The sequence below is a fragment of the Oryza glaberrima genome, chromosome 2 (genome assembly GCF_000147395.1).
Source record: "Oryza glaberrima chromosome 2, OglaRS2, whole genome shotgun sequence".
Taxonomy (NCBI): Eukaryota; Viridiplantae; Streptophyta; class Magnoliopsida; order Poales; family Poaceae; genus Oryza; species Oryza glaberrima.
The window spans coordinates 22,974,457-22,997,999 of record NC_068327.1 but is presented as its reverse complement, the minus strand read 5'-3'; the positions used below and the strand labels follow the sequence as shown (position 1 = coordinate 22,997,999).

Below are 23,543 nucleotides of genomic sequence, written 5' to 3'. Positions count from 1 at the left end.
GGCTGGTAGTCCGACTAAATAATGGCCCATATACTATACGGACTGTTGTTTTGAACCGAAAACCCTAGCCCGGAATAGACAAGGACTTATGGCCTAGTATGGATGGGCCTCCACGTATATTAGCTGGGTTTAGGCCCATCTAATCAAGGCATGTGGGAGAATGTGGCCTGTTGACTGGAATAAGTCCACAGAGTGTCCCATAATTTTTGCGTCGAATTTAATTAGTACTCCCTCGTTTCTAAATATTTGACGACGTTAACCTTTTTACACATGTTTGACCGTTCGTCTTACTCAAAAACTTTTGTGAAATATGTAAAACTATATGTATACATAAAAGTATATTTAACAATAAATCAAATGATAGGAAAAAAATAATAATTACTTAATTTTTTTTAATAAGACGAATGGTCAAACATGTTTAAAAATTCAACGGCGTCAAATATTTAGAAACAGATGGAGTATTATGATTTAGAGATATGATTTAAACTCGACGGAAAGATAAGAGATGGCAAGTGAACTTATTGTCTTAGTAGTATTGTCTTATTATTCCCTGTGGACAACAGGTGTGATGTGGCCCATTAATTTTTAAGTAAGACTGAGATATACTCCATAAACTTTAAAACATTAATTGTAACTAAAACAGAAATTTCTTAACATTTATTATCAAGATATCTCCAAGATGACCAATGTTCACCGAATAGTATCTCCAAGATAGAGCATTATATCCCAGGGATACAGAGTCCGGGTTTTATTTAAATCTATTATCTCTCAGCAAGGTCAGCCACTACGTCGGCACGTAGAAATGCAACTCATCTCACACTCTCACCTCTACATATACGCTTGAAAGGCCTAGGCTTTTGCAATTCTATCTTGCACTCACAGATCCATCTAAACGCGCAGCTTGGTCGCCATGGAGCAAGTCGCGTACTGGTTCATCTGCGCATGCGCCTTCTTGGCTCTCGTGCTCCTCGTCAGGCTGGGCGCCGCGCGCCGCGACGTCGTGCGCCTCCCGCCGGGCCCGTGGCGGCTGCCGGTCGTCGGCAACCTCCACCAGCTGATGCTCCGGGGACCGCTCGTCCACCGCGCCATGGCGGACCTAGCGCGCGGCCTCGACGACGCGCCGCTCATGCGCCTCCAGCTCGGCGGCGTCCCCGTCGTCGTCGCGTCGTCGCGAGGTGACGCGCACGCACGACCTCGACTTCGCGTCGCGGCCGTGGCCGCCCACCGTGCGCCGGCTGCGCCCCCACCGCGAGGGCGTGGTGTTCGCCCCCTACGGCGCCATGTGGCGGCAGCTCCGCAAGGTGTGCGTCGTGGAGATGCTCAGCGCGCGGCGCGTGCGGTCGTTCCGCCGCGTGCGCGAGGAGGAGGCCGCCCGCCTCGTCGCGTCCATCGCCTCTTCGTCGTCCTCCTCGCCGACCGGCCACGACGGCGGCGCCGCCCCCTCCGTGAACGTCAGCGCGCCGATCGCCGCGGCCGTGGCGGACGCGACGATGCGCGCCGTGATCGGGGACAGGTTCGAGAGGCGGGAGGAGTTCCTGGAGTCGATCACGGAGGCGGTGAGGAGCTTCACGGGGTTCAGCCTGGACGACCTGTTCCCGTCGTCGAGGCTCGCCGCCGCCGTCGGCGGCATGACGCGCCGCGCGGAGGCCAGCATCCGGAAGGGCCACCATCTAATGGACAGCGCCTTCCGATAGCACCAGCAGCTGAGGGACGCCATGGCTGCGCAGCCGCATCTTGATGATTGCGCCATGGAGGAGGACCTGTTGGACACGCTCCTCAGGATCCAGAAGGAAGACAACCTCGACGTGCCTCTCACCACAGGCAACATCAAAGCCATTCTCCTGGTATGTATACATTAAATTTGCTTTAACGTCAAACCCGTCACAGATGACTATCACAGATGCCAGGTTCTATAGTAGTGGGTGATAATAGTGTCTTTTTCGCTTTGTATAATGCCGTAATATATACACAGGACATCTTTGGTGCAGGGAGTGATACATCTTCACACATGGTCTAGTGGGTCTTGTCAGAGCTAATGAGTAACCCAGAAGCGATACACAAAGCACAAACCGAGCTTCGGAGTACCCTTCAAGGGAAGCAGATGGTAAGTGAAGACGACTTGGCAAGCCTGACGTACCTAAAGCTTGTCATCAAGGAGACCCTAAGGCTTCATCCTGTGGTGCCATTGCTTCTCCCGAGGGAGTGTCGTCAAAAATGCAAGGTCATGGGGTACGATGTGCCTCAAGGCACCACCGTGTTCGTTAACGTATGGGCGATTAATAGAGACCCTAGGCACTGGGATGAGCCTGAGGTGTTCAAGCCGGAACGGTTTCACAGTGGAAAGATCGACTTTAAAGGTGCAAATTTCGAGTATATACCGTTTGGTGCGGGTAGGAGGATTTGCCCTGGCATGACATTCGGACATGCTACCGTGGAGCTCATGCTTGCAATGCTTCTGTACCACTTCGACTGGGAGCTCCCTAAAGGAGTTGCACCAAACGAACTAGATATGACAGAGGAGATGGGCATCACGGTGGGTAGGAAGAATGCTCTTTATCTGCATCCTTTAGTCCGTGTGCCCTTGGAACAAGCTACTATGTCGTAGTTGTGCTACATACCATGGGGGTTCTCTACCTTGCATTATCATGCTTTTATATATAAATGGTTGTGGCGACTTAATAAAGTGGTTCTCATTTTCATTCTATGACTTTGTTTCCAATTGTAGAATTTTTAATCTCATTTGTGAACCGTGATATGGATTGTGCATTATTGCACATACAAATATTTCTTTAGCGGGCCTACTTGACGAGTGAAGGCAGGTAGCAAATAACGATGGGACGTCCCCTCAGGAGTTTATAATTGTTTCCCAGTATAAGTGCAACAGATACGGACTTGATGTTTGGGTGGTGTAACACATCATCAGAACGAATTTTGAGATTAATGTCCATTAATAAGCTGATGAAATCCAACTGAAAATCGCCCTAGTTTACTTTCTCATGAAGTCTCACCAAACCAATCCACCCTACTTCCCCACCTCCAAATACCAAACCGGACGAACCAAACCAGGGAGATTTCAGCCTAAACCATTCCAGTCAAATAGGCTCGAACTATATGTCAAAAGATGGGATCAAATCATCGGCCTATGCTTTTCCTATTCTTTGTTTTCTCAATTCCAAATTTCAAAAAAGTCCTAAATTATCACCACCCGCATTCCTACAAGGCCACATGTTACATTTGTGATCACATCCAAGTGAAGGTATTGTGAGTTTGTGAGTGTGTGAACCTTCAACACTACTCAAATGAATAGCTCTAAATATGAAATATTTCTATATTACCACGGTACTCTTTACAAACTGTAATGATGATTTGAATTTAGAACTAGTAATTATTTATGAAACTCTACTGCCAATTGAAATGGTTTTTCATTACTCTATAAAAATTTCAGCATAATAGATTCATTTTTCTGTTAACAAGTATAGAGTATTTTTTCCCATGAGAAACAGTTTCATATAAGAGCTTATTCGATTAATCATAAAAAAATGCATCGATTCTCTCAATTTCTTTGAAGAGGAATTAATCGAACGAAACCTAAACGAAACTGATATGGTGTACGCTGTCACCGAATACTATCTCCAAGATAGCAGCGCATCAATAGTCATTATGATATCTATATCTCAAAAGATATGGCTTCCTTTGACCTCGAGTCCTGCTTGGCTTTTTGTGGGCGACACCACAATGGCTAGTGCAGTCCGTCTATCTATCTATCACCAGCATTCATCACGTAGCGCATCGTGGAATGTAAATGCAACTCGTCTCTTCTTAGATTTTGAATAGTTTATAGTTATGCCACTGACATGTAAACTGATATGTGAACTGCAGTAAAATATGGTTTACATGTTAATTACTGAGCTGTAAACCGTACAAAGTCAAAAGATCCACTTCCGTCCTCTCTATATAGGCTTGCAGTGCTTGAGCTTTGCACGGCGATCTTGCACAGTTGCACTCACCGCTCCATACCAGAACGCGGTCGCTTGCATTGCATGGCCATGGCCTCCACCGCCATGGATCAGGTCGCGTGCTGGTCGATCTGCGCCTTCTTGGCTCTCCTGCTCCTCGTCAGGATCGGGGGCAAGCGCGGCCGCGGCGGCGACGGCGCGCGCCTGCGCCAGCCACCGCCCGGCCCGTGGCGGCTGCCGGTCATCGGCAACCTCCACCAGCTGATGCTCCGCGGCCCGCTCGTCCACCGCGCCATGGCGGACCTGGCGCGCGGCCTCGACGACGCGCCGCTCATGCGCCTCCAGCTCGGCGGCGTCCCCGTCGTCGTCGCGTCCTCCCCCGACGCCGCCCGCGAGGTGACGTGCACGCACGACGCCGCCTTCGCGTCGCGTCCGTGGCCGCCCACCGTGCGCCGGCTGCGCCCCCACCGCGAGGGCGTGGTGTTCGCCCCCTACGGCGCCATGTGGCGGCAGCTCCGCAAGGTGTGCATCGTGGAGATGCTCAGCGCCCGGCGCGTGCGCTCGTTCCGCCTCGTGCGTGAGGAGGAGGCCGCCAGCCTCGCCGCGGCCGTCGCCGCCTCGTCGTCGTCGCCACCGGCCCGCAGCGACGCCGTGAACGTCAGCGCGCTGGTCGCCGCGGCCGTGGCGGACGCGACGACGCGCGTGGTGATCGGGGACAGGTTGGAGAGGCGGGAGGAGTTCCTGGAGTCGATGACGGAGGCGGTGAGGAGCTTCACGGGGTTCAGCCTGGACGACCTGTTCCCGTCGTCGAGGATCGCCGCCGCCGTCGGCGGCATGACGCGCCGCGCGGAGGCGAGCCACCGGAAGGGGAACGAGCTGATCGAGAGCGCCATCCGGCAGCACGAGCAGGTAAGGGACACCATGGCTGCGCAGGGTGGCGGCGGCGCCATGGAGGAGAGGACCTGCTGGACACTCTCCTCAGGATCCAGAAGGAAGGTGCCCTCGACATGCCTCTCACCATGGACAATATCAAAGCAGTTATCCAGGTAATTAAGCACATTTGCTAATGCTCCAGTAAAGAAATATACAATGTTTAACTTTTTTAAGATCTTTGAAGAACAACTTAGACCACAGATTTGTATTACAAATAAGTTAAAAAAATCTAATAGTAAGTTCTGTAGGACTATGAAAGTATTGATTTTCAAGACAAATCTACAAATATCATTTTTATGTTTTCAAACTGTATTATGAAAATTAATGAGAGAAGTTTCAAAATTTTGGCTGGACCTTCTTCAAAACGTCATATATTTTCTACCGGAAGTAGTACTGTGATGAATGTACATCAGTGGCACATTGGTTTTTTGCTTGACATTGTTAAATCAATTTACTAAATTCTACATCGGTATACAGGACATCTTTGGTGCGGGAAGTGATACATTTTCAAATATAATTCAATGGGCTATATCAGAGCTGATGAGAAACCCAAAAGTAATGCAGAAAGCTCAGGTTGAGCTAAGAAACACCCTTCAAGGAAAACATCCAGTGAAGAAAGATGACTTAGTTAACATCAAGTATCTAAAGCTTATCATCAAGGAGACCCTAAGGTTGCATCCTGTGGTACCATTGCTTCTTCCAAGAGAGTGTCTCCATGCGTGCAAGGTCATGGGCTACGACGTGCCTAAAGGCACCACCGTGTTTGTGAACATATGGGCAATTAACAGAGACCCCAAGCATTGGGATGACCCTGAGATGTTCAAGCCAGAGCGGTTCAATGATGGCAAGATCGACTTCAAAGGTGCAAACTTTGAGTATATTCCGTTTGGTGCTGGTAGGAGGAGTTGCCCCGGGGTGACATTCGGGCATGCCACCGTGGAGCTCATGCTTGCTATGCTCCTATACCACTTTAAATGGGAGCTTCTTGAAGGAGTTGCGCCGAACGAACTAGACATGACGGAGGAGATGGGCATCAACGTGGGAAGGAAGAATCCACTTTGGTTGTGTCCCATGGTTCGTGTGCCCTTGCAGTGAGCCACCACCCGCCGTTGGCAAAGCAGCATTACACACCGTTGGGCGCTCTGCTTCTCTGGCTGTCTGCTCTGCATTTCCATGCTTTATATGTGATCGTTGTGACTGAATAAATTTGCTGTTCATATCTCCTTCGTACGACTTCTTGTCAGAAATGAACGTATGCTTTTCGATCTCATTTGTGATAGAGATCATCCATTATTGTGCGTGCAGTTTTTCGTTTTAACAGGTCAGGCTGTGCGATAAAACAAGAGCAAGTTACAGAGCTAAAATGCCAAGATAGAAGAAAACAGAGCAGGGGCAGAGAAATAGTCTCACCTCAAGTTTACAATTCTTCAGTTTTCAGAACAGAGATACAGAAACTCTGTACCTCCAAGTTCACAATTCTTCAATTTTCTTGTTTATCAGTTCCTGCAATCATTCTGGAACACCTGCTTATTTCGTCCTTATAAATTTTTTTTTGATTCAATCCTCGAGTGCAATGGAGACTTCCCAATTGAGGCCTAATGGCAGTCCACATTTCCTTTGAAAACGGGCATTCTACAAATTCTAGAGATAAAATCCTCGTGTGCAATGGAGACTTCCCAATTGAGGCCTGATGGCAGTCCACATTTCCGTTGAAAACGAGCATTCTACAAATTCTAGAGACAAAGCGGACAGAAGTAGCTCCTGGCTTGCTGACTTGCTGGTGGTTTTCTCATCCCCAGCGAGACAATGCACTTGCATTAACGATAAGTTAGGTCCAATTTTTATCGATGAAGGAGATGGGTTTCGATCAATCAAAGGTGGGCTCTAAGGGGTTTGGCCAATGACTAAACAGCAAACGTTGTAAATCAGGAAGAAACTCTGGCGCGCGCACATAGGGTTTAGGGCGCGCGTATTTAAGAAGCAACCAGAAAACAGAGCAAATGCATCTGCGAAGCAACACTTCGATTTAGATTAAGCGCAAGAAATTTAGACACAAAATATGAGCCACGACCAGGCCCAACCAACCACCATGATACAACCAAGTATAGTTTTAGGTTTCGACTGACATAAAACCATACAGAATTTAAAATTTATTCTCGGAAGAGGCTTCATCTACTCTTCTCTGGGGCAAAACACAACTCCCCTGTATCTGCAGGCCTCCATGAGGAGGGCTCGTCTAGTTGGTGCTGTGCATGTGACGGATCAGGTCGATCACACGGGTGCTGCAATCAGAGGAAAATGTGGTTTAAGCAGACTGTCGTGAGCATGTAACAGAGAATTACACTTTCATAATGCAGCACACACTAACCTGTATCCCCATTCGTTGTCGTACCAGGACACAAGCTTCACGAACGTGTCGCTCAAAGCAATGCCAGCCTTGGCATCAAAGATGCTGGACCTGTGATGGATAAGTGCATTTTTTTGGTAAATTAATAGGTCGGATAGCAAGAGCCTAGAGGTAACCAATATGACCCATAATTATACAAGAAACTGCAATGGGTAAATTTACCTGCTGTCACCCTGGAAGTCAGTGGAAACAAGGTCCTCCTCAACGTATCCAAGGATGCCCTTGAGCTTGCCCTCAGCCTCCTCCCTGAGAAGATGTAGCAAAATTAGTGAAACATTCAAGGCAGCAAATAATTTTCTTTTCTGAAAACACAAGCAGATTCTTCTCGGTCCAGAAATCAGAAGTTCATAAAAATTTACAGAGCCCATAGTTGTTAAGAATCACTCACTTGATTGCAGCCTTGATCTGGTCATAGCTGGCGGGCTTCTCAAGCCTAACAGTCAGATCAACAACGGAAACATCGACTGTGGGAACACGGAAAGCCATTCCAGTCAGCTTTCCATTGAGGGCAGGAAGCACCTTGCCGACAGCCTATGAGAAATTGAGTAAAACTAATTGAGTACACGATAAACAGGTTTAATGGTGCCCGATACAGAAGGTTCAGTGTAGTTTTAACAAAACACAACAAAAATAAGGTGGTTGCCACATTTTGTGAGATCCATCATTCCATCTGATTAAACACCGCTACTGTTATTTGGCAGGCAACGAAACAAACCTTAATTTTGCAAAGGAAAAGGGGGGCAAACTAGCAAGGAGTGGAAAGTCAATTTTTTAATGTTATACTTGTATTATAAAGTAAATACAAAACGATACCACGATATCTTTAAACATATCAATATTAGGTGCAAATGTCTGATAACGAAACATTATCAACAATGTAATACATACAGAAGTACAAGTTTATACCTTGGCAGCTCCAGTGCTGCTAGGAATGATGTTGAAGCTAGCAGCCCTTCCACCTCTCCAGTCCTTCATCGAGGGCCCATCAACAGTCTTCTGGGTAGCTGTAGGAATTCAAATGTTAATCACTTGACTTGAATTGAAATCAGATCAGATAGATGGTACCAAACGTTTTACTCAGTCCAATATTAATATTAAGCAAAGTGATGCCTACCAGTGATGGCATGGACAGTGGTCATCAAACCCTCAACGATGCCAAATCTGTCATTGATGACCTGTAACAAGACAAAATGTTAGCTTAAAACTCCAGTAGTAGCTACATGAGCACAGGAGCAGGCGCCAAATTATATCAGAATAAACACCTTGGCGAGAGGAGCCAGGCAGTTGGTGGTGCAACTAGCGTTGGAGACAATGTTAACGTCAGACTTGTACTCCTTCTCGTTGACACCAACAACGAACATGGGGGCGTCTTTGCTGGGAGCAGAAATGACGACCTTCTTGGCACCACCCTGCATATGAAAAACGCTTGAGAACAGATCTACAGCTTGACCCTGAACAGAAAAATTGACACAGGAATGTACCTTCAAGTGAGCTGCTGCCTTGTCCTTGTCGGTGAAAACACCAGTAGACTCAACAACGTATTCAGCACCAGCCGCAGCCCATGGGATCTCCTCAGGATTCCTACATCAGAATATTGGCTTATCAGACAGGCTGTAATTCTTGTGAGCAGATGAACAAAAATGATACTGAAATGGATGGCAACAAACCTGCAGCCGAACACCGCAACCTCTTTCGTGCCAAAGATGAGGGTCTTGGAGTCCTTGACCTTGACCTCATGATGCTTCCACTGGCCGTGGACGGTGTCATACTTGAACATGTATGTCTGCACGCAACGACAGTCCAATTTAGCATATACAACAGATCAAACCAAAATTAGCATTCTGTACTGTCAAGGAAATCAGGTCTTGTAGGTAGGAACGCCATTCAAGTACTCAACTACACATAGTTTCTAAATGCATTGAAGCATGCAAAAGAGACCCACATCAGTATGCATGTCTGCATGACTTTATAAATACTGTAGTGTAATAGACTCATACCAATCATCCCATCCATAGCACCATCAGATAAACGAAGAGATGAACACAAACCATCTACTATATGGATCTACAGAAATATTCAGTCAAAGCAGACAAGAATTGCATTTATGAATCCATGGTATAAACAGAGTGCGTTGTGGTCCATCAGAGCAGAACGACAGTGACATCTACAGTACTGCAGATCACAAATCCAAACAAGGTTTATAACAAATAGTCCTAACAAATCTACCAGGATGCCTCAATCCCAATTGATGAGCACCGAATTCGTGCAATTCAATTTAACCGAAGCGAGCACAATCATCATATCATACATTCTCAAAAGCACCAGATCAACTAATTCGCGGGGGAGGCGAGGGAAAGAGACGGTACCATGTACTCGGTGGTGATGAAGGGATCGTTGACGGCAACGAGCTCGACATCCTCGCTCTGCAGCGCAACCCTGGCCACCAGCCTGCCGATGCGGCCGAACCCTGCATCATCCAAACCAAAAAAATCCATCACAAATCCGCACCGAATAAACCCCATACCATAAAATAACCAGATCCAATCGTATGCTCGAACACTCACCATTGATTCCGATCTTAATCTTGCCTGCTCATTCCAGAGAAACCAAAAAAAAAATCACAAACCAATCAGCCAAAAACACATACAAAATCAAACCCAAAATCAAACTCAAAATAAAATAAAATCAAAGATTGGCGGATTTACCCATGAGTGAAAGAGAGGCGGAGCAAACGAGGAACTCAAAAACGAATGGAGATCGAGAGGAATGCAAACGCAAAGCTGTGGGGATCCGATCACCGGAGCGGGGCGGGTCGGGTTTATATAAGCGGCCTAGGGTTTGTGCCTCGTTGCGGGGCCCACGGGAGTAAACGTGGCACGCGCGGCGGCGGGGGTGGTTTTCGCTAGACGGTGGGCCCACCACGGGCGCCGCGGTATGCGGATCGGCCTCACAGTTTCTAAACCCACCGGGAGAGGCGGCGCCCGCAGCGCGGTGGCGGGCACGCGTATGACATGCGGGCCCAGGGCGACAGGTGGGGCCCGGAGAGCGGTGGGTTTCTGGAACTTTCGGTGGGTCGCGAACGTTGGTTGTAGTAGTAAAAAGTCTATGACCGCACGACCTGGGCCCCACTCGTCAGGAGAGAGAGGGGCGTGGGGAAGGGTGACTTGTCTTCTTGGAGAGGAAGAAAGAAAGAAAAAGTGAGGAAGAGGAAACCAAACCATCGGCAAGATTGGATTTCGGCCGCCGTGGAATGCAGGATTTTCTGTGGACATTCTATAGTAAGAACACATGACGTCTTCTAGACGGTACAGAAAGCGACCTCTTCGAGGAGGAAAAAAAACAAGGGAAAATGGAAAGGGACGTGGTGAAATCATTTGTCAATTAGGTAGAGTTTGGACGTTCTTTTGAACGGAACAGGAGTTGATGCTGATGTTGGTTGAACTGTTGAAGTTTCTATGGTAGAATATGCTTGATCGTGCTGGTGTTGAAGTTGTTGGTGCTACACTGTCATGTCAATGCGTTAAAAAGAAAAAGAAAAGAGGATGTGCTTTTCGTTTTGGCCTCCTTAAAATAGTAGACTGTACCTAATGTTCCCAGCAAAAAATACTACTAATAATAATATAATAGGAGTGTATGAGATGGCTTGTGGAGTTTGAGTGTGCCAATTGTTGTCAACGCAAGTGATTAATACATTATGGTCTTGTTTAGTTCCAAACTTTTTCTTCAAACTTTTAACTTTTTTATCACATCAAAATTTTCTTACACACATAAACTTCCAACTTTTCTATCACATCATTTCAATTTTAACCAAACTTTTAATTTAGTGTAAAATAAACACACCCTATACTACATCAGATCCAACCTTCTCCAAAGGGGAATGCAGCAGAGTGCACATTATTGGGCCACATATCGCAACCTCGGGATTGTAAAATGTGCACTCCAAAAAAACAGATAACGTTGTTTGCCCGAACTGACGTTCGAACATCTTTAAAAAAAAAAAAAAGAACTGTTCGAGGGTCGAACCATGTAGTATACGTGTACACGTTGAAGTGCACTCGTGATAAACCCTTTTTCGAACGGAGAGAAGTTGATAAAAGCCTTTGCAGGAATGGGCTGGCCGTGCAAGTCGAAATTCCACCGATCCTCTTTGGATGGTTCACGTCGCATGGATCATTTGATTGGAATGGGGTGCCGCGAAGCTATACATACGTGGCACACTACTACCTCCTCGTCAGTCTGATGACAACGGCCAGCTCGATCATCTCGCGAGGCACGCGTCCGGCGGGCGGCGGCCGTCCGCTTTCTCGAGAGGCCCGACGATACCCGTGACCTGTATCGGAGCTGTATCTTCGGTCTCCCGCCTCTTTTCGATCTCCGGCAGCTGATGGCTACAGCCGTGCCAATTGGTACCATTTTGTTTCCGAAATTAATTAATTAATACTCAGTTTGCTTAAAATGCAGAGAAGATGAAAGTGCAGTTTGCTTAATCTGACGCCGACAAGATAATGCATGGTCAGATCAAGCACCGATGGTCGCGGAGAGGAGGCGTCCGAGCAGAAGGCGGGCGGACGGAGACGGAGGGTCGGAGGCATGAAGCCAAATAGACGGAGGAGTTCACTGTTCACGGCCGTGGTCCGTGGTGGATGGGTTTCCGCGCAAGATGCTGGATGGTGGAAAGCGTCTCAAGGAACAAGTAGCAGAGCGCTTCAGAAGCTCGGACGGCTGGAGAACTGGAGAGAGATCGCGCGGATAAGTGGCAGAAGAGCGGGCCGTCTTGCACGCCACGACAGTCAGCAAAACGGGAGGCCCACGCCAAGTTGGGCCGGAACGGCGTCCCCAAGTACTTGGGCCCAAACAGAACTCTCACGTGAGTGGTCCATATTTTACTGGGCCTTAAGGCCTGCAGTGTGTGGACGTGGTGGGTAGTGGGCCTTACGTACTGGACCTCCAATGAGGTGCTGCAAGTAGGGAATAAGTCTATTTTTCCTCCCTCGCCTCTTCCTATTGATTGATTCGCCCCCCTCAACCGCAAAACCGACAATAACGCCTCCCCCGTCTTTCAAAACCAGCACAAATCAACTCCTTCGATATTTTAGGAAGTGATTTCTGCTGATATAGTAGGTTGACCACGGTTGACACGTTTAGTCAGCAAGTGGAGCCCACCTGCCAGGGACTATTTCTTTTTCTTGTGTGGGTAAACCAAGAAGGTGGGGGCTAGCGTGGGATGCGCCTGTCGGCCTTTGCATATGCTCATTTTCTTCTACTCTCTTCTTTCTCTCCTCGTCGCTCATCTTCTTCCTCGCTCCTCTCGAACATGGCTGAGTGGCACTGCGACAATGAGGCAAAAAGGGTGACAGGAATGGGTAGGAAGCATTCCTACCCTCCATCTCCACCTGCCCTTTTCCCCACACCAATGCCATCCACCACTCGATCTCCTCAACCTAGCCACCTCTCGCCGAGCCCGCTCACCACTAGCAATCCTTGCTCTTCGATAGCCATACCCCCCCCTTGTCGTTGCACCTCCACTACTGTTGCCTCCATGATCTCAAACGTTGCATCCACGTCGGGTCGATTCGTCTGCGCCCGAGCACTACTCCTCCGGCCACTGCTCGTTGCCAATCTGGAGGCCTCTTCTCCAAGACCGGCATCGCCCACTACCCATCGTCGTCGTCCTTTTTGCCTCATTACCATCGTGCCACTTAGCCATGTTCGAGAGGAGCGAGGAGAGAAATAAGAGAGTAGAAGAAAAGGAACAGATGCAGAGGCCGACAGGTGGACCCCTGCTAGCCCTACCTCCCTGATTTACCCACACAATAATTTATCTTTCGTTGAAAGAAGATAGAGTCCTTGATAGGTGGGGTTCACTCGCTGAATCAGCAAGTCAACCATGATCAACTTGCCACGTCAGAAAAAAAAAGGGCTTTTCATACCACCAAAGGGGTGAATTTACACCGCTTTTCCAAGATGGTGGAGACGTTATATTTGGTTTTATGGTTAAGAGAGGTGATTCAATAAGAAGCAAGAGTTGAGGGAGGCAAAATAGACTCATTCCTCCAAATAGGCAAAGCCAACATTTTTCAGTGCTCGTTGCAGATTGCATCTGCTTAATTCTATCTGAACGAGTAGCTGCAATAAATCATATTTTTCTTTTTAAAAAACAGTAAGAACATTTCAAAAATGTAAATTACCTATACTTACATTACATTGTAATTATGTTGAAAATTATAAAACTTATATTATAATTACACAATATATTTTAATATTTACATCAAAATTTTCCTAATACACAATATATAAGAAAAATAGAATTTAAACAATTTATTATCTACATGGAAGAGCTTAAATATCGGAGAGAGGACAATCGTATAGGAAAAAAAATGTGAAGTGAAAAATGTGACGGCATATTTTTAAGTAATCCCGCTAAAAGCCTCATTGATTCTGAAAAAGTCTTCGTGCCTCAATCTGAATATTCAGTTCTGAAATTCAGCAAGAACTTTTGGTGGTCTGGCCCTGCTGCTACGAGCCTCTGACCAAACCAATGACACAACGTACCTGTAAAAGCCAACTATAAGCTTACGTGCACAAAAGAGAATTTGAAAAAAATGAATAGAGTGCAGGTCCTAGGTTTAATTTTGGGTTCAGAGTCTGCCAGAAACAAAGAAATCAAAGTTAAATATATAAACGATAGCTGATCGGCTGGATTGCCGATGACGTATCGTCTGAGATCAAGCCGATGCAATATGACTCAGATCGGCAATGAAGTATGTAGTAATAAAGAGCTAAATTCACTTTATCGACTGTAGATATTAACAATATATAATCTATAACTCAAAATATGTTTAAACAAGTGATTGGGATATATCAGATAGCCGCCGAGACATTATAAATCACTTATGTTTAAAAGTACCTCAAAGCAAAGATTACATAAGCTCAAAGCAAAGATTACATAAGTTCATATGATAGCCGATAGGTAAACCTAGCATGTATTGGTTATTACTCCGATACTTATTTATACTAAGATATCATTATAGATTAAATATATTAAAAAAATATCAACCTATTATTAGGATGACCTAAATAGATTGATATCAAGCTTAATATATTTCACCCTAGTAAGATCTTAACATAAAAGACAGATTTAGCGTATCAAGTAAATAAATGAAGGACAAAATAGCTAAATCAGGTAAGATCGGCTGAAATTCCGATACTATCTCTATTAACAATCATGAAGCCAGCTAGAAATTATGGTTCTAGATATTACTTAATAGATCAAACTTAACTGATATAGCATCAAGCATAGAGAGAAACATAAGATATAATCAATCAAGCCAATGAAAGCCTTTTCGAGATGGTGGATATACTGTATAATCTAAACCGACAACATTATCTAATTCTATCGGTTGATCTCAACGATAGAAGATAGCCGACAAGATTAGATAGTAATATCAATATAGATTATATAGCATATATTATAACTCGACGATTTACATAAACAAGATTGGAGTGACATAAAGATGTAAGAACTAATCCCGAGAACGCAAGCCGCCATAACAAACCTTACCTCTTGTCGGAGGTCGCAACCAATGCAGCCCAACTCAAATGCAAGAACTTGTCGAAACAATGAAAAGTAGAAAAGATGGCTATGCGCCGAAAATGTATTGAACCGATGTTAATTATTTACAAGGTCTTGGGCATATATTTATACCCAAAATATATGACATGTCCACATCGGACACGACTCCACTTCTATTACAACTCTAAAAGACAAACAAGTCCCTTAGGCAGACGCTTACCGAAAATATCTATAAGGAAACTACTAAAATATCATAATTAATAGATACAATTACCTTCTTCGGATGCATTCCATGCCTGGGAATACTTTTGCAACATTTAAATCGAATCCGACAATGATTCTAAAATCCCTTTACCAAAATCGGCTACATCGGCTTCTCCCTATCCAACTTGATATCAGCCGATGTAGAGAGCAGCCGATGCGTACTCTGTTTCCGAGAACAATGAACTCTTTCCAAATCCGCTTCGGTTTTGACTCCAAATCCAATCTATGATTTATCAAATTTGGTTGTTACACATGCCCCCAAGTCCGCTATATTTGTAATGTTGTGGATTTGCTCAAATTTATCTCCGCACGAATCTAGGGTTTTCCTTCCGTCTCGGCCGTTATCTACGCGCTTTTAAATAGTAACCACCGCTTCAAAATTTCACGCCGTCACTCCCGTTTTCACCGCTCTAGCAACACTTTCCCCAAATCCATCGGCGATTTCCTTGACAACTCCGGCGACTCCACAGGCGACTCCTCAACCCGGCGGCGACCTTCGATTTAAGGCAATGTCGACCTCCGCCAACCCCTCAAGTGCTCCAACAGCTGAATTCCCTGAGGTATGCACCATCGGCTAAAACCCTTCTTTTCTCTTCACAATCTAGTTTCAGTTGATAATCCAATCCCTTTGTCTTCTTTACTGTAGCACCTACTCACCAAATCGCCATCCCTAGTTTGCAGAATCTGCATCACTTCTTCTAAGGCCCCATCGGCAATATAGACCCCACCTCGTTCATCAATACCGAGACAGAGAGGATCCCATTTAGAGCAGGTTCAATAGGGGTAGAAACGCCGGCGATAAGCAAACCACATAAGTTCTGTTGATGACTTGGCGAGGAACGCATATGAGAGAGAGTACGGGCCGGCGACTAAATAGTCGCCCGCCGATACGCGTACTCCAAGAAAAAAGTGCGTCCGTTTTGCGCGGGAGAGGAGATGCTTGGCGCAGACACACAGTTATAAAGAATTAAATATCATTTGCTACAGTAACGAAGGATAAATACAGAGTTGACCTATTGTATATATTAGTCTGTATGTTGGCTACAGATGACATGGAAAGAAATTGCAGCTAACAGTGGGTGATATTATTAAACTTGCTCTTAGACAAACCAACCCCAACCTAGGTAATTGGACTGACACCTTTAAGTATTGGCCTGGTCTCGTGAGAATATAATACGTAATCTCTTGATGCTCTAATAAGTTCATAATAGTTGGCTTTACTATTATGGTTGTGTTTAGTTCAGCGCAAAGTTTGGATTTTGGTTGAAATTGGAGATGATGTGACTGACAAGTTGTGTGTGTATAACAGGTTGATGTGATGGAAAATGACTGAAGTTTGATCTAAACTTTGGATCTAAACACAACCTATATAAACTTGTTCTAATAATACTTCTGAGAGGTGTGAAACAACAAGAAAGGCGATTCCGTTGGCAAAGTTGAAGATTTTGAACCCGAGGAAGTTTCATAGCAGGTTCGGGCGGGCGGATGGGCGGGCGAGCGAGCGAGCGATTGCGGAACGCGGTACTGACATCCCACAGCCACATAATCCACCCCTGTCACGCCAAGCCACCAACCTGTTCCTTTTGCCGCGCCCAAGTTCCTCCCCTCCGTACGCAATTACGTACCGAGCCCGCGACCGGCTACCGTGATACGGCGACACTCACGGAGACCCGACCAGTCGCGGGCCGGCGTGGTCGCATCGCGTCCCTCCCCCGGTCACCCGGTGTGCGGCCCGTGCTTCCAATGCCAATATGATGTGTCCTAGTACTTTCTATAAAGCCAGGTCAAGCCAGCCAACGGCGATCTGCAAACATCTGCAATCGATAGATCTCTTTTGCACTTCATCGGGCTCTTTTGCACTTCGGGTGAAATGGACGAGCACCAAGGTGACAGACATCAAGGATACCGTTGTGGTCGGGGCTGACGGCGATCCCCACGGACAAGATCACTTCGCGCCAGCCGGGAGCAACCACCGTGAGCCAGGCCCCCAGGGCCAGGATCTCCGCGCGCAGGGCGGCTCCGGCCTCACCACGGCTCCCGGCAACGGCGGACTAGGCCGGGTATTCGCCTTGTTAGACGCCGCCGGCGCCGGGCCGGTCGGTTCTGTTCATCACTCGGGAGGTTCATCGTCGTCTCACGGAGCTGGCGCTCGTCGATTGGTACCGGAAGAGCTCGGTGGCCCGATTGACACGGCGTCACCGGCCGCGCACTTCGCGCCTCCGGCGCGCGAACGCAACCCGGTCAACAGGGTCGTGGTTCGAGCGCAACGTGCGGCACGGCGAGACCGCGCGCGCGGTGCGGCGGCGCCGGCGCGTCCACCGGCTGCGCTCCTGGCGATGCTGCTTGGCACGATGGTGATCGTCGGCGAGCCGGAGGGAGCGCCCTGGCCATGTCAGTTCGGGGCCTTCCTGATGTGGCTCGCCGGGTGTTAGGAAATGATAGGCGAACAAACGATAAAGAACAATAGATCAATCACAAAAGACAAGAGATTTAACGTGGAAAACCCTCCCAAAATAGGAGAGAAAAAACCACGGGCGCCAGCCAGCAAAATATCTTCACTATATCTGAGGTGAGGTTACATCGCCGCACGGCGGCTTACAAGAGGTATATATATAGTGGAACCCTAAAAAGGGATGATGATCCGTACCGCGGAGGCTCCGCCCCCGCACCCCCGGGCGTCCCCAGGCGCACAGCCCAATGGGCCAGCTTCAGCCTTCGCTCCGCTACGGCAGAAGCTGGCCTTTATTAAGTGCAAATGAATTTGGATCACAACTCAACAAACTCCACCTTGAGACAAATTCCTTCTTGTAACATGAATCAATCCTTCACCCTGAACACAACAAAGACAAAAAATCACTTTCGGCGCCAAATAGCCTCTCGGGCTAAACCACTATACCAACTAAGCTTGAGCAAAGCTCAAACTTAGCAACAGGAACAGGCTTTGTCATCATATCAGCAGGATTATCATGAGTACTTATCTTGCATACCTTTAGCTTACCTTGCGCGACTACATCACGAACATAATGGTACTTGATATCAATGTGCTTTGTCCTCTCATGAAACATCTGATCTTTGGTGAGGCATATAGCACTTTGACTGTCACAAAACAAGTTAATGCAAGAATCAACTCCACAAAGCTCAGCAAACAATCCTTTCAGCCAAACTGATTCTTTACATGCTTCAGCAATAGCCATGTATTCTGCTTCAGTGGTAGACTGGGCAACAACAGGCTGCAACGTTGCCTTCCAACTCACAGCACAACTACCAATGGTAAACACATAACCTGTGAGTGACCTTCTCTTATCCAAATCTGCAGCAAAATCAGAATCCACATATCCAACAAGCCCCTTATCAGTCCTGCCAAACTTCAAGCAAGCATCAGCTGTGCCTTTGAGGTACCTGAAAATCCACTGAACAGCTTTCCAGTGTTCTTTACCAGGATTAGCCATGAATCTACTAACCAAACTCATAGCATGAGATAAATCTGGCCGGGAGCAAACCATGGCATACATCAAAGAACCAACAGCACTAGAATATGGAACTCTAGACATGTATTCTACATCCTCATCAGTACTAGCACATTGTAAAGCTGATAATTTAAAATGTGGTGCAATAGGAGTGCTAACAGGCTTTGCATCATGCATGTTAAAACGCTGAAGAACCTTCTTAATGTAGCTTTGCTGACTAAGAAATAACAAACCAGAATTTCTGTCTCTAGTGATTTCCATACCTAGAATTTTCTTAGCAGCACCAAGATCCTTCATATCAAACTCACTACTCAACTGTTTCTTCAATGTAGTGATTTGTTCCTTGCTCTTGGCAGCAATCAGCATATCATCAACATATAACAGCAAGTATATAGGTGATCCATTAACAAATTTAATATACACACAGCTATCAAATTCAGACCTCTTAAAGCCATGTGACAACATAAATGAATCAAACCTTTTATACCATTGACGAGGAGACTGTTTCAAGCCATACAAAGATCTTTTTAACTTGCAAACATAATCCTCCTTACCAGGTACTATGAACCCTTCTGGCTGGTCCATGTATATCTCCTCCTCAAGCTCTCCATGTAAAAATGCTGTCTTCACATCTAACTGCTCAAGCTCAAGATCATGCATAGCAACAATACTGAAGAATGTGCGAATTGAACTATGCTTTACAACCGGAGAGAACACATCATTATAATCAACACCAGCAATTTGACTGAAACCTTTTGCTACTAACCTTGCCTTAAACCTCGGAGGCTCGCTAGGAGATAAACCCTCCTTTCTCTTGAAGATCCATTTACAACGAACAGGCTTCTTCTGTTTTGGCAAGTGCACAAGCTCCCATGTGCCATTCTTCTCAAAAGACTGCATCTCCTCCTGCATAGCTGAGATCCACTTCTCACGGTCTCCAGAAACAACAGCTTCAGTGTATGTGGCTGGCTCAAAAGTATTCTCCACCTGTTCAGCACAACTAAAAGCATAATAAACCATATCACATTCCTCAATAAGACGGACTGGAGCTCCACAACTCCTCTTTGTTCTGCGATGGGCAATAGGTTCATCTTGAGGCTGCAAAACAGGAGGTGAGTGCTGAACAGTATCATTAACATCATTACCAACAATTTCAGTTTCCTGATCATCCACGTGCTCCACCTGCACGCTAACATATTGCTGCTCCTCATCTGAACCACCTGGTATGACATCTGTGGGCAAGCTGTCATTAAACATAACAGATTCATTGAAAACAACACTCCTGCTCATGAAGGTCTTGTTAGTTTCAGGATTCCATAACTTATATCCTTTTACTCCTGAACCATAACCTAGAAATAGACACTTAATAGCTCTAGGCTCTAATTTTCCATTATCAACATGAGCATAAGCAGTGCATCCAAAAACTCTCAACTGTGAATAATCAGCAGGCATACCAGACCATACCTCAATGGGAGTTTTCTTATTAAGTGGGATAGAAGGCGACCTGTTGATCAAGTAGCAGGCGGTGTTAGCAGCCTCTGCCCAAAAACGCTTGTTCATGCGAGCGTTGGACAACATGCAACGAGCCTTGGAGATGATGGTTCGGTTCATGCGCTCAGCTACACCATTCTGCTGTGGAGTGTACGGGATGGTGTGATGCCTAACGATGCCTTCCTTCCTGCAGTAATCATCAAAAGCATCCGAACAAAATTCACCACCATTGTCAGTGCGAAGTACTTTTACCTCCTTTTCAGTTTGCCTTTCTATCATAACTTTCCACTCCTTAAAAGCAGCAAATGTATCATCTTTATGTTTCAGGAAATAGGGCCACACTTTTCTAGAGTAATCATCAATAATGGTAAGCATATAACGAGCACCACCAAGAGAGGGCTTACGAGAAGGCCCCCACAAATCAGCATGTACATAATCAAGTATACCTTTGGTGCGATGAACTGAGGTATTGAATTTTACCCTCTTGTGCTTACCAAAAACACAGTGCTCACAGAACTTCATGTTACCCTGAGTGCAGCCATCCAGCAGGTTCCTCTTCATCAATTCTGCCATACCAAGTTCACTCATATGTCCAAGACGCATGTGCCACAGGTTAGTCTTACTAGGTTCATCTTTAGTAACAGCAGCAGCGGTAACAGAACCATGTAATGTACTTCCTCTAAGGACATATAAGTTTGCAGAATTCATATCACCAATCATGTAAACAAGAGAACCTTTCGGTACCTTTATAACTCCACCTGAACCGGAGTATTTGTATCCTTCTGCATCAAGTGTGCTGAGAGAGATGAGATTTCTCGCCATCCCTGGTATGTGTCTCACATCTTTCAGCGTGCGTGTCATGCCATCATGAGTCTTGATCTGAACGGAGCCAATGCCCACGATCTCACGTGGGTTATCATCTCCCATGCGCACAACATCTCCATTCTGCACAGACTTGTAAGAACTAAACCAATCTCTGTTAATGCATATATGAAACGAACATGCAGTATCAAGTATCCATTCATCATGACTAGCAACACAACCAGCAAAAACAACAAGACAATCTCCTGAATCAGAGTTTTCAGCACTGGTAACAACAGAGGCCTTACCATCAGATTTCCTTTTCTCCTTATTCTGCAGCTTCCAACATTCTTCAATGAAGTGATTTTTCTTTTTGCAATACTTACAGAACTTTTTACCTCTGGATTTAGAACGGCCTCTACTCTGACTCTTGTCACGATCATTGCTGTCGTTGTAGGTTCTCTGCTCAGATCTACCTCTGACCTGCAATGCTTCGCCCTTAGAGGACGACGCATCAAACTGAACCATACCTTTCATCTTCTCCCTATTTTGGAGCGCCTCATAAACTTCCGCTAGGGTTAGTTCATCACGGCTTAAAAGTATGGTGTCACGAAAATTTGCATATGAACTAGGCAGTGAGCATAACAGTAAAAGACCTAAATCTTCATCATCAAACTGTACCTCCATCGACACTAGGTCGGCAACGATCTCCTTGAAGACCGATATGTGGTTCAACACAGAACCACTCTCCTGCAACTTGTGCGAGAACAACTTCATCTTGATATGCATCTTACTGGTTAGATCTTTAGACATGCAGATCGATTCCAGTTTGAGCCAAAGTTCTGCGGCAGTCTTTTCCTGCAACACTTCTTGCAAAATATCATTAGATAGATGAAGTTGGATTAGCGACAGAGCCTTACGATCTTTCCGCTTCTCCTCAGCGGTCCACTCAGTCGTTTTCTTCTTCCCGAAGCTTTCCAGCGCCTCATCAAGATCCGAAGTTTGCGCCAGAACAGCCCGCATCTTGACTTGCCACAGCGAGAATCTCGTCTTGTAGTCTAGCAGCGGTAGATCATACTTCATCGACGCCATCGCGAAACCCTAATCTGGGAACCAGCTCTGATACCACTTGTTAGGAAACGATAGGCGAACAAACGATAAAGAACAATAGATCAATCACAAAAGACACGAGATTTAACGTGGAAAACCCTCCCAAAATAGGAGAGAAAAAACCACGGGCGCCAGCCAGCAAAATATCTTCACTATATCTGAGGTGAGGTTACATCGCCGCACGGCGGCTTACAAGAGGTATATATATAGTGGAACCCTAAAAAGGGATGATGATCCGTACCGCGGAAGCTCCGCCCCCGCACCCCCGGGCGTCCCCAGGCGCACAGCCCAATGGGCCAGCTTCAGCCTTCGCTCCGCTACGGCAGAAGCTGGCCTTTATTAAGTGCAAATGAATTTGGATCACAACTCAACACCGGGTGCATCTCGCTGTTCCTGACACGGCGGTTCTGAACGCCGGCCGAGCCAGCGTTCGGATCAATGGCTCGCTAAACCGTTGAGCCGTTGTGTTTGGCGGCCGACGGCAAGCTACGCCTTCTACGGACTGCGGAGGCATCTCTACAAACACAGTTATCCCCAACTAGGCAACTAAAAACATGCACATATATAAAACTTGTCAAAAAAAAAAAAGCATATCTAGGCATTTCTAAAGGATTTTTTTAAGGAACTAAACGATTCTTTTATAGAAGTCATGTAAAATTCTTCTATTCTAAACGGGACCTAGTTAATTAAACAGGAATAATCATGAAAAAAAAAACTCTAGGTACTTCTAGCTATCCGCCACGATAAATTGCCTTTTCTCTTGTTGAAAAGTCAAATTACCCGTACTAGGAGCTCTAAATTTATCATCGTCTGCAAATGAAGTTTGGATTGCATTCAGTCGAATCTGCCGATGGTTCAAACTTCAGTTTGGTGCATTAAATCGTTTGATTTGCCATTTTAAACTCTCACAAGTGGCTACAGATAGCCAAATAGGCTGCCCGGCACGCACTGCCACGTCGGGCCGTGCCGTGCCAGCCCACGGGCTGTACACATGGCCCAAACACAGCCCAGTAAGACTCGGGCCATGTCGGGTTGGCCCGATGGCATGACAGTTCATCATTCTTCTCCACAGATAAGTCTATTTTTCGTCCCTAAACTGTGGGTGTGTCTATATGGTTGAAAAATAATTCTATTCTGTATTCTTCTTGTCTTTGGGCCTTTCCTTATATGGTTAATTAAGTCTATTTTACGTCGCTCTACTATTTTTTTCGATCATGCCATGCCGGGCCGGCCCAAGCACGATCCGACACGAGCCAATTTGACGTGCCTTGGGCCGGGCCGTGGGCCTCAAGCCATATGGCCATCTATACAACTGGCCCGGATGTAGGGAAAAAAGGCACGACGTTTTTATATGCAATGCAAACTCATGTAAATTTATTGTAACGCGTGCCTTTTTTAATTTGCTTCCATAGCAACATCTTTTGAATCAAATATCTAAACCATTACGCAACGCTGCCTGATGAAAGGCAAAGACGGATTCAACTAGCGAGAAACAGGACGGATGACACTATCAAATTAAAGCAAGCAGCTCAATATATGTG

At 46.1% G+C, this 23,543-nt stretch overlaps 1 protein-coding gene and 2 pseudogenes across 1 annotated transcript; 2 read left to right on the top strand and 1 right to left on the bottom strand.

The window, feature by feature from the left end:
• The first annotated feature begins 751 nt into the window (after nt 1-751).
• Nucleotides 752-2,605, top strand: LOC127764234 (desmethyl-deoxy-podophyllotoxin synthase-like; annotated as a pseudogene).
• Nucleotides 2,606-4,040: 1,435 nt separating this feature from the next.
• On the top strand, nt 4,041-6,558 carry LOC127763049 (cytochrome P450 71D8-like; annotated as a pseudogene).
• A 332-nt stretch (nt 6,559-6,890) lies between these two features.
• On the bottom strand, nt 6,891-10,162 carry LOC127763050 (glyceraldehyde-3-phosphate dehydrogenase 3, cytosolic). Its single transcript, XM_052287624.1, has 12 exons — nt 10,002-10,162; nt 9,861-9,884; nt 9,663-9,763; nt 8,964-9,079; nt 8,778-8,877; nt 8,559-8,705; nt 8,411-8,471; nt 8,203-8,300; nt 7,685-7,827; nt 7,459-7,542; nt 7,258-7,347; nt 6,891-7,171 (listed from the first exon to the last, which is right to left on the bottom strand). Exons 1-12 carry the CDS (start codon nt 10,003-10,005, stop codon nt 7,126-7,128), a joined length of 1,014 nt encoding a protein of 337 aa, XP_052143584.1. The 5' UTR covers nt 10,006-10,162; the 3' UTR covers nt 6,891-7,125.
• Between the last annotated feature and the right edge of the window lie 13,381 nt (nt 10,163-23,543).

What these genes read in the sequence shown, in the direction of transcription:
- LOC127763050 (XM_052287624.1), bottom strand. An exon ending in GCCTGGCTCCTCTCGCCAAG is followed by an intron (nt 8,472 to 8,558) that starts GTGTTTATTCTG and finishes GTCTTGTTACAG; the next exon opens with GTCATCAATGACAGATTTGG. An exon ending in CACTGTCCATGCCATCACTG is followed by an intron (nt 8,301 to 8,410) that starts GTAGGCATCACT and finishes GAATTCCTACAG; the next exon opens with CTACCCAGAAGACTGTTGAT.